The sequence below is a fragment of the Urtica dioica genome, chromosome 9 (assembly GCF_054948205.1).
Source record: "Urtica dioica subsp. dioica isolate 48M chromosome 9, U.dioica_male_clone48M_v1_H2, whole genome shotgun sequence".
In the NCBI taxonomy this organism is placed as follows: domain Eukaryota; kingdom Viridiplantae; phylum Streptophyta; class Magnoliopsida; order Rosales; family Urticaceae; genus Urtica; species Urtica dioica.
Window position 1 is genome coordinate 13,321,128 of NC_142764.1, and position 12,390 is coordinate 13,333,517.

The 12,390-nt window shown below is 38.6% G+C and overlaps 1 protein-coding gene across 2 annotated transcripts; it reads right to left on the reverse strand.

Annotated features, from left to right (window-relative positions):
* Nucleotides 1-237: 237 nt before the first annotated feature.
* LOC149385075 (ATP binding microtubule motor family protein) lies at nt 238-4,226 on the reverse strand. 2 transcript variants are annotated; one of them, XM_089625588.1, is made up of 12 exons: nt 3,881-4,226; nt 3,597-3,794; nt 3,290-3,487; nt 3,093-3,194; nt 2,883-2,960; nt 2,667-2,748; nt 2,312-2,471; nt 1,930-2,232; nt 1,619-1,837; nt 1,184-1,520; nt 1,009-1,074; nt 238-883 (listed from the first exon to the last, which is right to left on the reverse strand). In XM_089625588.1, exons 1-12 carry the CDS (start codon nt 4,040-4,042, stop codon nt 707-709), a joined length of 2,082 nt encoding a protein of 693 aa, XP_089481714.1. In that variant the 5' UTR covers nt 4,043-4,226; the 3' UTR covers nt 238-706. The 2 variants fall into 2 exon arrangements, with proteins under 2 accessions (XP_089481714.1, XP_089481713.1); XM_089625587.1 differs by having other exon boundaries at nt 3,597-3,797.
* Nucleotides 4,227-12,390: the final 8,164 nt, after the last annotated feature.

A 12,390-nucleotide genomic window follows, 5' to 3' on the forward strand; every position in this document is an offset into this window, starting at 1 on the left:
GTTTTTGGCTATTTACGAAAAATTTACAAAACGTTTGCTAAAACAAAAACGCTTATGTTTATGTGGCTTATATCGCTAAATTTTTGTAAAATAAATATAGTAAGGATTTTGACTAACCCTAACCGAAAATTCAAAGGAAATCCCATGTTTATTCAATACCCTTGTCTGTCTCTACCAAAAGTATACTTTCTTAAGCTTATCATTCAAAAACTTTTTGGCCATATAATAGACGAATGATACTTCCAAATTTTTTTCATTATAAATATCTCAACACAACAAAGATATCCTGAAAAAGGACTTTACCAGATACAGAGTGAAGAAACATGGTATTATATCCTGATATAGGATATATGATTTTCCCTATCAATCAATTTTCCAGGAAACCAAGCAATCTGGTCTGACTTACAGCGATGCAAAGCTATACAAAACATGCAATGAGCATGAAAATCCCACGAAACGGCTATTAAAAAAATGATAACCAATCTTTATATAAGCAATGTATAAATGAACAAAAAACTCAACCTAAATCCCTCAAATATTCCAATCCCCTCTGAGCTAGTAGAGATTGCTATCGAATATAAAAAAGAATCACCATGGTGATTTTATGCCTCGAGGTGGAGAATTCCAGATGAATGTCGTGCCAATCTTCAAATTACTATTCTCACGCAGTCCCAACCAGAATATATTTCGATACCCCTCATCGAAATCAGTAACCAGAAGATACAAGAACGTTGTGCTCTTTCAAGCGCTTTTGGAAGTGAGCCAAACGATTTTGTAGTTGCAGGATTGCTGCGGTTTTCTGGGATAAAATTGAATTCAGTCTTGAAACATAGTCATCCAGCTGATTTCCAGGCTTGTCTGCCTCAACCAACAAATTCATCTCCTACAAGTGGAAAAAAAAAATACATCTCAAGAAAAAATAAATGTTTGATAATACATGGAAAGAAGCTTCTACTGTTAGTACTAAAAGTTCAACTGTAGCTGGCTTCATATATTCTAATCGTGTACCTCTCTAACAATATTCATGGTATCCTCCACTTGTTTGCGGTGAGCATTTACAAGATCTTCCTCCTCCTGCGAAGACAGAAAAAAAATTGTCGACACATGACATCATTGCTTACACATGAAACTTTATTTGTAAGACCCGATTGGTATTTCTTGAACTGTTATGTCTGTATATTACCTTTAAAAGGGCACTTAAATCATCATCCGGTTGCGTGTTCCTAGAATCAACCTTTGGCACATCCTTCCACGTTGACTGACCGCTGGGCCTTCGTGATCTGTCCTCAAAAGTTGGAATTAAGGATTGTTCGAGCTTAACGTTCTTCGGCCTTGATGGCTTTGGCGGCTCGTAATTATCTTCTGGTATATCAAAATCGTCACTGTCATCTTGTTCATCCTCATAGGGAGAGGAATTTGCCAAGACTGAAGACATCGGAACCGTTGTTGATTCTCTAAGGTTCATCGTTGGAGCCAGCAAATCCTTTTTGGGGTTGTTACTCTTTGAAAGACTCTTCACTCTAGATATCACAATGAAGAGTGATAAAGATTCGTAAGTCTCTGGATTTAATTTATGATCAATACCAGTGGTGCTGAAGTTACAAGAATATGATATTACCTATCTGCATATCTTAAAGTGTTGAGCGTATGTTCACACGATCCTGAACTGGGTGATATGCATGACACCATAACGGTGCGTGAATTTCCAACGAACGAATCCCTGAGAACTTCGGTTAATTTACTGCCTCTGAATGGAATGTGACCCTGATCATTGTCAAGAGCCCTAATGCATTCCTTCAATGCAAGCAAACTCTTATTGATTTCAGCACCTTCCATCCTGCATTATAGTTTTTTAGATTCCAAGCTAGCTAGTTAGTTAAGTATACTGAAATTAACGAGAACAATTTAAATTGAGATTTGGAATAAAACCTTGTCTGCTTGTCATTATCCGTAGTGTCAGCACCGCGTTCACTTCCAGCAAGGTCTATGAAGGAAAGTTTGCCAACAACACGGGGAGGCTTTGACTCACTTCCATCGGCCGATCTCTTAATAACAAGCTGAAGTATGGCATGTGATCGAGAGGACTCTTCATTCGCACCAGTAGTCCCTGTACTTCTGCTTAAACTTCCTTTCTCAATGAGCTCCCGGATTGTCTCTACATCTGAAACTTTATATTCTTGTAAGCCCACAATACACACTTGTTGCTTCCCGTCCTCTCTCATACAAAGTTTTCTGTTACAAGTGGGAGTCACTAATCAATTAAAATAATCCCAGAAAATTATTCAAAGAGAATAATGCCAAAGCTACATACTTGCGTTCGTTGAGGAGATCGTAAAGCTTTCCTCCATAGATTTCAAAGAAGCTCACAAATAAATAAAATCCCTGGTTGCGGTAGGTGTGATTCATCAACCTCAAAATATCCCGGGAGGCCTTTAGAGGCAATGGTTTCATGGTATAGGTCTTTCCACTGCCTGAATAGGTCCAACGAGAAAACATTAGAAACTTAGACCATTTAAGCATCTTACGCATAAAAGTTAGAGTTCATACCCCAATAGAAACTATTTTATACAGAGATTTAGAATACTAAAGAAAGAGAAAAACATTAAGAAGGAATAGCTTATGTTGCATCTGCACATAATTCATTAGTTAGGAAAGCAACAAATTACCTGTTTGTCCATACGCAAAACATGTTGCCTTTGTGCGGTGAAATATGATTGGAACTATGGGCTCCACAGTTTCCCTATAGACCTAAAAGAAAATACAGAAGGTGAAAAAAAAAATAATAATAACACAACGCCGACTAAAGCAACAATTACCACGTTTGAATATTTCTAAACTTCATTATCTATAACTTAAAGAACCAATGGAATGCACTGTGATACCTCATCATTCGAAACCTCCTCATTCAGCACAGCATCAAAAACAAATTCATGCTTCTCAAGATATTCGGTAAGATCAACCTGCAGAAAATTTCAGGGAGATCAGAAATCCAAAACTCAGAAGCTATCAAGATTCCAATACTTGTACATAAACATAAGAAACACGTATATAGTCAAGAGACTGTGAACAATAAAGCAATTGGTAATTTCTACCTTGAGCTTAGTCTCATGAACCGTTAGAGAGTTGGAATGTGTATCTATTATATCTTCCTCATTCTTAGCCAACTCCTTTTTATTTAGCGGTCTTTTGCGTACCTGTAACCAAAGATAAATATCATCCAATGTTAAAACAAACTTAAGCAGCGAAATGTACAACAAACATATAAAACGTTTTGTGAAGAAACCCATACCACAACTTTAATCTTCGCCACGGAACTGGATTTCTCTTTATCCGCAGCGAAACTTTTCAGCAGATTGTTTTCGGGCAAACCGCGCCCTCTGCCCGGCTGCTTGTTGTTTGCGATAAATGGCTCGGAATCGTCAAAACTCCGGCCTCGAGGAGGGTGATACATGGCATTATTCTCATACATGCTTGAAGACACTGGCATCTACAAATCGCATACACGAAATGAACAAACAAACAAACACACATACATACATTGAAGTTAATTTAATAAGATCTCCCAAAATGTAGCATTTGAAATTTCGGAGACCAACCTCAGGAAGAAGTTCGGTATCGAAGGCGTGCAGATCCAGGAGCCCCGGGCTGAACTCACTTGGCGACTCATCGCCGTTCTTTCTTCGCGGCGGTGTGGCCGGCTCCATGAAGAAGTCGCCGTACCCTCCGCGCTGCGAGCTCCGGTACATCCTGTTCCCCTGAACTCCTCCTCCGCCGCCGCCATAAAAGCCGAAGTCCTGCTGCGAACTCAAACCAGTCAAAGAACTGACATTGAAGAATATTTTCTCAATCGAGCATAGATCTTCGGGATCGGAAGTGGAACCTGAACAGCCGACGAGTTGGAGGAGGACTGGAGATGGTTGAGGCCGGCTGATTGAAGCCACCGGCCGTTGGAAGAGGCGTCGAGGAAGTTGTCGGAGTACTGCCTCTGGTGGTGCACCCCCGCCGCACCGGATCTCTGCCCTTGCCTCCCGATTCCGTTCATTTCCCGATCCGATCGAGCTTCGATTCGGTCACTCCCTCGTTCGTCTTCGCCTGAGTTTGATTGGAACCGAAGATATATGAGAGAGAGAGAGAGAGAGAGACAGACTTTGAATTTTTGAAGAAGATGAAGAAAGGAATGCTGGGAGTGAAAGATGAGACTTGAGAGATGTTCTGACACGTGTGCAAGGCACGTGCGGGGATGTTTGTTTGAAGTAATGGGAGGAGACTTAAACGACGACGTGCTCCTCTGGGCCCGTCGGCGCCCGTTACACGTGGCGGGCCCCACTTTCATTTTATTGTTTTTTCAGGTTGATTAATAATACTTTTATTTTTTGGTTGCGCGCTTGACTCCGCATTCAAATTTTTCCCTGCCACGTGTCGTAATCTCCGGGGCTTAGGATGTTGGGACTCTCAGGGAATTCATCCGACGGTGTAGTTTGAAAATAGTGCAGTGGATCCTTGTTGACGGTGACGGGAGTGGGACCCACCTGGGGAAGCACTCGAATGAGTTTTTCGTCTTTAAGGCTTCATTTGTTATGGTTTCAGTTTGTCACTGCAAATGTTAGAATGTAGTTAGGTGAAATTACAAAAATAACACTTTTTTAAGTGTAATATTATTAAAGTAACTGCTATATCAATTTTTTTTATATTAAAATAGTTGTTTTTTAAATGTCAAATTATTATTTTCTTTCTAAATTAAATTGTAAATAGTAAATAAAGTTAAATAGAATCCAAAACAGTAAATCAATTTTTTTTAATTGTAAACATCAAGAATAATAAAGAAAATTGATTATTTAAACCTTAAAGAAAACTATTTTTGTAATAAAAACTTTAAAAATATTTTTTTGGGGATAACGTATAAAATGGCTACCAAAGCACTTTCGAACTTGCTATTATTACGAGTGTTAAAAACTTTGAATTTTGTTCTTCATGCGATATTCTTGTATAATGGGTGTTGGGTCTAAGATGTCCAAGGTCCACAAGACATTCCGAATTTAAATCATCCCATCGAAAATAAAATAGGAAATTTCAACAAATTTATATTTCAATAGTTATTAATGATGCTTTGGATTAGTTTTTTTTAATAGTAATTTTTCAAATCGTGATACGTTTTTTGTCTTATGAAGTGTTAGTTTTAAAACAACATTAAACAAGGCAAAAAACAGAAAAATTGTTTTAAAAAAATTATGTACACACATAAAAAAAAAATGATCGCTTCCAACTACCAAAATCGAGATAAAATCTACTTTACTCTTATAATTATATTAAAAAGCACCAGCACTGGCAATTTCTATAATGTCCAAAATTTTGGATGACAGTTTTCGTGTTTATCACGTTTTCCAAAAAAAAATGGTGTTAGAACTAAATCCTATTATTCAATCGTGCTTTAAAAAGCACCGGATCCGATTAGAACTAATTAAGTTAATTTGTTAGTTAATTTAATTTACTTCGGATTAGTGAATTATTATTTTAATAAAATGAAACTTGGTCTAAAAAAATGAGTGAATGGAATGGTTAGTTGCAACAAATTCCTGATTAAAAAATCACTCAAACATATTAATTTATTATGTGTTTAATCATATTAATTTCGTTATATTAAAATTACTCCGGCTTTAAATTAAGCTTGAATTTGTGATATAGCCAATATTTTAAAACGGAAAGTTTTAATGATGTGTTAAATAATTCAAAATTTGCATGTTAGTTCTATCTTTTTTATTTTTGCAACTAAAAATACCAACTAATATACAAATTTTTATAAACTACAATTAATAAATATATTAAAAATTTATCACCAACTAGGCCACATCAAACGTAAAATTTCCAATCTAACCAACGTTTAAGAATTGCTAAAAAAAATGGCAACGTTGATGCGCTGACACTTGAACTAGCGTTTAGAACTTTCTCTTATATCCTTTATTCAATAATAATGGTTTTTTTTTCAAGTTATCAATTTTGTTTTGTTGATTAATCAAATGATTTATATCCGTTTTTATATCAATAAGTTATTGACAAAAATAATTGCCGCAATTGAATAATCTCTCTCTCTCTCTCTCTCTCTCTCTCTCTCTCTCTCTCTCTCTCTCTCTCTCTCTCTCTCTCTCTCTCTCTCTCTCTCAACACAATGGTATCTTGTTATTTTTTCTTCCATACTCATTATACATATTCATAATTTCTCTTTTTTTATGAAGATAATTACTCTTTTTGACATACAATTATGCCACTGTACAGATTTGGCAACGCGCACCACGCCTAAAAAATTCTGCCCGAGGTGACGAAGGAGGTGGCGAAGGTATCGAAATCAGCAGCGATTCATTCTTGATGTTTTATACGAAAGATTTCGGCCTTCAATTTTTTTTTTTTACGATTTCCAGATCTTTGAATGTTTTTGTGTTTTTTTTTTTAGTTTTTGTTTCTCTGAGTCTAACAAACATGGTTTTTTATATTTGGCGAGCAAAAGAAGACACGTCTTTTGCTATTGAAGTTCTCGACATCGCACTTGAATAAATTATTTCTGGTTTTTTTTATGAATATTGAAAGTTAATAATCGTTAGAATCTTATAATTACAATGAATTTATCGTTAATTAACGTTAATAATCGATTATGTCCAAGTTTTTGGGGTTTTGCATAATTAATAATTGTTGGTGTGGGATTTCGTCCTACTTCGGCAAAGTCCTACACGTGGGCCTATGGAGCTTAGACACATCTCAAAACACTTGTTACATGGGCCTTGAGGATTCGGGAGACATTGTTCGAATGACACTCATCAGAGGATCACCTCGAAAATTATACGAGGATAACTAACAGACGTCGAGGTGATGCACATCTCACCTCAGGCGCACAATTCCCAGAAAGCCAATGACCTGATCTTAGAAGAGTTGACGAGCTCAACGATCAAGGACGTGGAATAGGGTAATACTCGCATAAAGTGGAAACACGTGGAGGAAGTTAAAAAATCAAAATAGACATTACCTTCATCTCGCGCGGGAAGATCAATTCAAAGTCGATTTTAACGAAGTCCTAATCATGTTGATCTCTGGTGGACAGGAAACACAGCTAACTCCCCAGGGCTGAACGCGAGGTCCAGGATCTTTTGATATCGATCGTCTCATCGAGGAGACGATGCAACGAATCTCTAGTGTCCGTATAAAGGACGCTAGAAAAATATGCCTCTCGACATAAAAGTGGATTAGGAGATCTGAAAGCCTATATCACGACCCTTTGGATCACCGCTGGTCAGGCAGATTTAGAATGAATGGACCGCGATGCTAGCTACCGCCGTCTATTTGTCGAGCACTTGACATGTCCGACATTAGAATAGTGTTCGAAGCTAGATAGGGTACGATGGACAGTTTTGATATGCTTTCAGCAGCTTTTCGCAAACATTATTCAATGTTTATGGAAGCTAAGGTCTCAGATGCTAATCTATGAACTTGCGGCCAGGAGTTTAAAGAACCCATTAAGGCGTATTTGACGAGATTCAAAACCATCTTATCTAAGGAAATTATAGTCAATTACTCTACTACTTTAGCAACGCTTAAGTACAAACTTTGGCATGAATCTCGGTGTCAAGAAGAGCTAGTGGTCAATAGCCATATGACAATCGAAGATGCACTATATCGCGCAACAAAATTTTGTGAAAGTCGAAGACAAAAAAATGGTTGCTCAAAAAAAGCATGAGGGAATAAAAAAACCAACCCCAACTTTGAAGAATCAGGGCACCTCGAACAGTCAAAATTCGACGTCCAACCGAAGGGGAAAAGAAGTGTTCGACCCAGAGGCCAAAGCCTACGGAGCAGAACAACAAGCTGCTACCCGCTCCTCGATTTACATTTAATGTCAACGACATAGGAAATTGTTGGAATTGATCTAGGGTTTAAGAAAAAGTTTAACGCTTCGTTAAGCGGCGGAATTTTAAACATTTTCTTTTTCAAGTAAAACAGTTTTTACTAACCTAGACAAAGTGCAAGCACATGTAAATAAAACTAATATGAGCATAATAAATTTACTAACCTCTTTAGAAGCTTGAGCGTTGATGAGCCTTCGGAAGGTTGAAAACGTTCGTCTCCCTCGCAGCACGTCTCTCTTTCTTTCCTCGGCAACTCGAGCAACCACGAAAGTTTCTATCACTAAATCACTCGAAATAAAAGGAATTAGTGTGTGGGCACTTTTAAACACTACGACTTAAGAACGAGTCTTGAAGTCGAAGAGATAAACTCTAGGTCAAATGAGGACCTAGGTGCCAAAACAATAAAAACGAAATTGAATAGAGAGAGAGGAGAGGGGCGGCCACAAGGTCTAGAGAGAGAGGCTCTCAATCTCTAACTTATGTGGAATGAGAAAAATGAGGCTCCTATTTATAGGAGAGGTCTCATCTTCAATAAGGTAGTTTCCTCTTCTATAGAATATCACATATTCATGAGCAATTTTTCCTCTTTTCCTCTATGAGATACTCAGCCAAGGCAGCCTTCTAGAAGGCTTGGATTTGTTTCATTTTTTGTTCCTTGCCTTGCCTTGACTCTACTTGGCCGCCCCTATGCTTTCCTCTTTGGAGGAGATTTGTTTCCTCTTTTTCTTTTGGCAAGTATCTAGATACATTTATGCACAAAATATTCTCTCTTTCTCTTGGGTAGTAGGCGCCCATTTCAACTCTAGAATGAGCTTCTAGAAGCTTATTCATTTGTTCATGACAACATAAAAAATGCCAATTAAGAATTTTCAATAAAATTCTTATGAAATGAAATTAATCCACAAGGCCCAATGATCAAGTCATGGCCGAGTGTTATTAACTCATCAAATGACCTTGCCAAAAAATTTATTGACATTCATTTCATCCTATGTCTCAAAAGACAAAAATACCATTTTGACAATTTTCGTTCTTGTTTTGACTTAGCTTCCAGTTTAACTATTCCTACTCGATGTGATTCGTGACAGTGACCTCATGGATCCAAATGAACAAAGCTTGAGCTAAATACTTGGACTCAAAAGTTCACAAACCTTTTCCAAGTTTAGCCTTAATGTCAACTGACTCCACTAAAGAGTTGACACTGAAAATCTCTCGGTTCAAATGAATTTATTTTCTACTCAAGAATTCAACCTAATTGTAATGAGTGGATCCACAGAATATTATCAGTGTTTACCCTTCATGAATATCATCAGCTAGTCGGGATTTACAAAATTACCATTTTACCCTTCTAGCTGTTATTTCCTCAACTCCTTTGTCGCTTGTGAATAAGTTAGAAACATTGACGAGGAGCTAACAAGTTACATTGTTTCATCCAAAAGAGTCAGGACTCAATTTGGACACTGGTCAGTTCATTTATTCACACTCCAAGGAACAAAGCATGAGGTGATATACATTGCATTTCAGCAATCATGTACATGAATTCCATATCTATGAGAACTTCACAAAGTTACTCAGGACATTCTCACAATTTAGTACTTCACCAATAGGCCTTGTTCGGAATCACATAGTGAGTCCGAACTCTGACTTTCTCAAATGAGAATACGTAAGGTGTGAAATGGCATGTCTCATTTCAGGATTAAGGTAAGCACGATGCAATTCATACGTAGTGACTTCGAGACATAAGAGGTTAAATGGTTTGTTCTTATCTTGTCTCTAGAAGTGCACTGGTCAATTCAGTACCTTCGGAAGATACCTAGAAGAACTATAGAGTCTCCAACTCTCAATGCATCATAACCAGACATCATAGATTCTTCTAACAATCATACTGAGGTCAATAGTCATTTGACCCTTAGATTGCAAATATATCGTTTTAAGCAAACTACGAAGAGTTTGTTCATGCAAATCTACATTTGTCTCTTCGCAAGTTGTTAAGTTTGTTTATGGACTAAAGACTAATGTTTTATCATAAAGCTTCAAACAGACAAGGAAGAATGAATGAACGTTTCAACTTTTTATTAATGAATAAGCAATTACAAGCAAGAGTCTTCATGAGACTTTATTACATCAAATGTACAATATAAGGATTACAACTCTTCTTGTGGGCACTATTGACAACAAACTCCCACTTGACTCAAAGAAGATGTGTGTAGTCCTTCATGCCTAATCCCTCTCGATGTTGGTCGAAGACCTTGTTCGCTAGGGCCTTTGTGAATGGATCTGCTAGGTTGTCTACCGTTGAGATCTTCTTCACTTCCACGTCTCCGCGCTGCACGATCTCTCGAATCAAATGGTATTTCCTCTCAATATGCTTAGAGCGCTTATGGCTTCAAGGTTCCTTTGAGTTAGCGACAGCCCCACTATTATCAGAATAAAGGGTCATGGGCTCGTCGACGTTTGGAACAACTTCCAAATACTTAAGGAATTTTCTAAGCCATACAGCCTCTTTGGATGCTTCACAAGCAGCCACATATTCTGCTTCCATTGTGGAGTTAGCAATGCAAGATTGCTTAATAATCCTCCACACAACAGCTCCACTATTAAGGATGAACACAGATCCCGAAGTGGATTTCCTGGAATCCTTATCCGCTTGAAAATCGGAGTCGGTATATCCCGTCATAGTCAAGTCAATACCTCAGTATGTAAGCTTCCAGTTCCTAGTTCTTCGAAGATACTTAAGAACATGCTTAACAATAATCCAGTGCTCGGGTCCAGGGTTGGATTGGAAACGGCTAACTACGCCAACGGCGAAACAGACGTTAGGTCTAGTGCAAAGCATAACATACATGAGGCTTCCTACGACAGAGGCGTAAGGAATTTTCCTCATGTCTTCAATCTCTTGTGCAGTCTTGGGAGACCGGTCCTTAGAGAGTGAGACTTCATGCCTAAAGGGTGTTTGGCCCTTCTTGGAGTCTTGCATCGAGAAGCGATCCATCACCTTATCAATATAAGATGCTTGAGAGAGCGAAAGGGTTCGGTTTTTCTTATCTCGAAAGATTTGGATTCCCATAATGTACGCGGCTTCTCCTAGATCCTTCATATCGAATTGCTTTGGCAGCCAGACCTTAACCTCAGATAACTTACCCACGTCATTACCAATGAGTAGTATATCATCGACATATAGTACCGGAAACACAACTTTGTCTTCGTGTATTAACTTGTAAACACAAGGCTCATCTATTGACTGTTCAAAGCTGAAGCTCTTCACAGTTTCATCGAATCTAATATTCCATGACCTAGATGCTTGCTTTAATCCATAAATGGACTTAAGCAACTCACAAACCTTGGTCTCTTGACCTTCTTCCATGAAACCGTCTGGTTGAGCCATGTAAATGCGCTCGTCAAGATTGCCATTCAGGAAGGCTGTTTTGACATCCATTTGCCAGATCTCATAGTCGAGAGCTGCAGCTATGGATAGGAGTATGCGGATGGATTTAAGCATCGCGACTGGCGAGAAGGTTTCTTCATAGTCAATCCCTTCTTGTTGGGTATAACCCTTCGCCACAAGTCGTGCTTTGAACGTCTCGACGTTCCCATCAGGAACCCTTTTCTTCTTGTATATCCACTTACACCACCCTACGGGTTTAATCCCTTCAGGAATGTCTACAAGTTTCCAGACTTTGTTGACATACATCGAGTGCATCTCAACTTTCATGGCATCAAGCCAAAGGTTAGATTCAGAACAAGCCATCGCTTGGCTATAGGAAACAGGATCATCCATGTCAGAGACGGCTACGAGAGAGTCTCCATAAGACATGTACCTGTCAGGCTTATGAGTAGCTCTCCCACTACGTCGAAGTACTACTTGACGAGATTCTGATGAGTTAGGTTATGTTTCAGTTGGGGTAAGAACAGTTCTTACAGATGAGGTAGAAGCTTCCTCACCCAACTTTTCTTCAAGCACAATTTTGCTTCTAGGTTTCACGTCTTTCATAAAGTCCTCCTCAAGGAAACGAGCATTCGTGCTAACGAAAGTCTTATCATCCTCGGGACTATAGAAGATGAAACCCTTGGTTTCCTTTGGATATCCCACAAACAAGCACAATTCTGACCTACTAGCCAACTTGCTAGTCTTTTGCCTTAGCACGTGTGCAGGGCAACCCCAAATTCGGATGTGACCCAGATTTACTTTACGGCCAGTCCATCGTTCATAAGGAGTACCAGGAACCGTTTTTTACGGAACTTGGTTCAGAATATAAGCGGCTGTTTCGAGGGTATATCCCCAAAAGGAAAGAGGGAGTGATGAGCAACTCATCATTGATCTAACCATTTCCATGAGAGTTCGGTTCCTTCTCTCTGACACTCCGTTTTGTTGAGGTGTGCCAGGTGCGGTAAGCTGAGAAGCGATTCCTTCTTCTTTAAGAAAGTCATCGAACTCTCCAGACATATACTCACCACCTCGATCAGATCGAAGTGTTTTGATCACTTTGCCAGTTTGCTTTTCCAC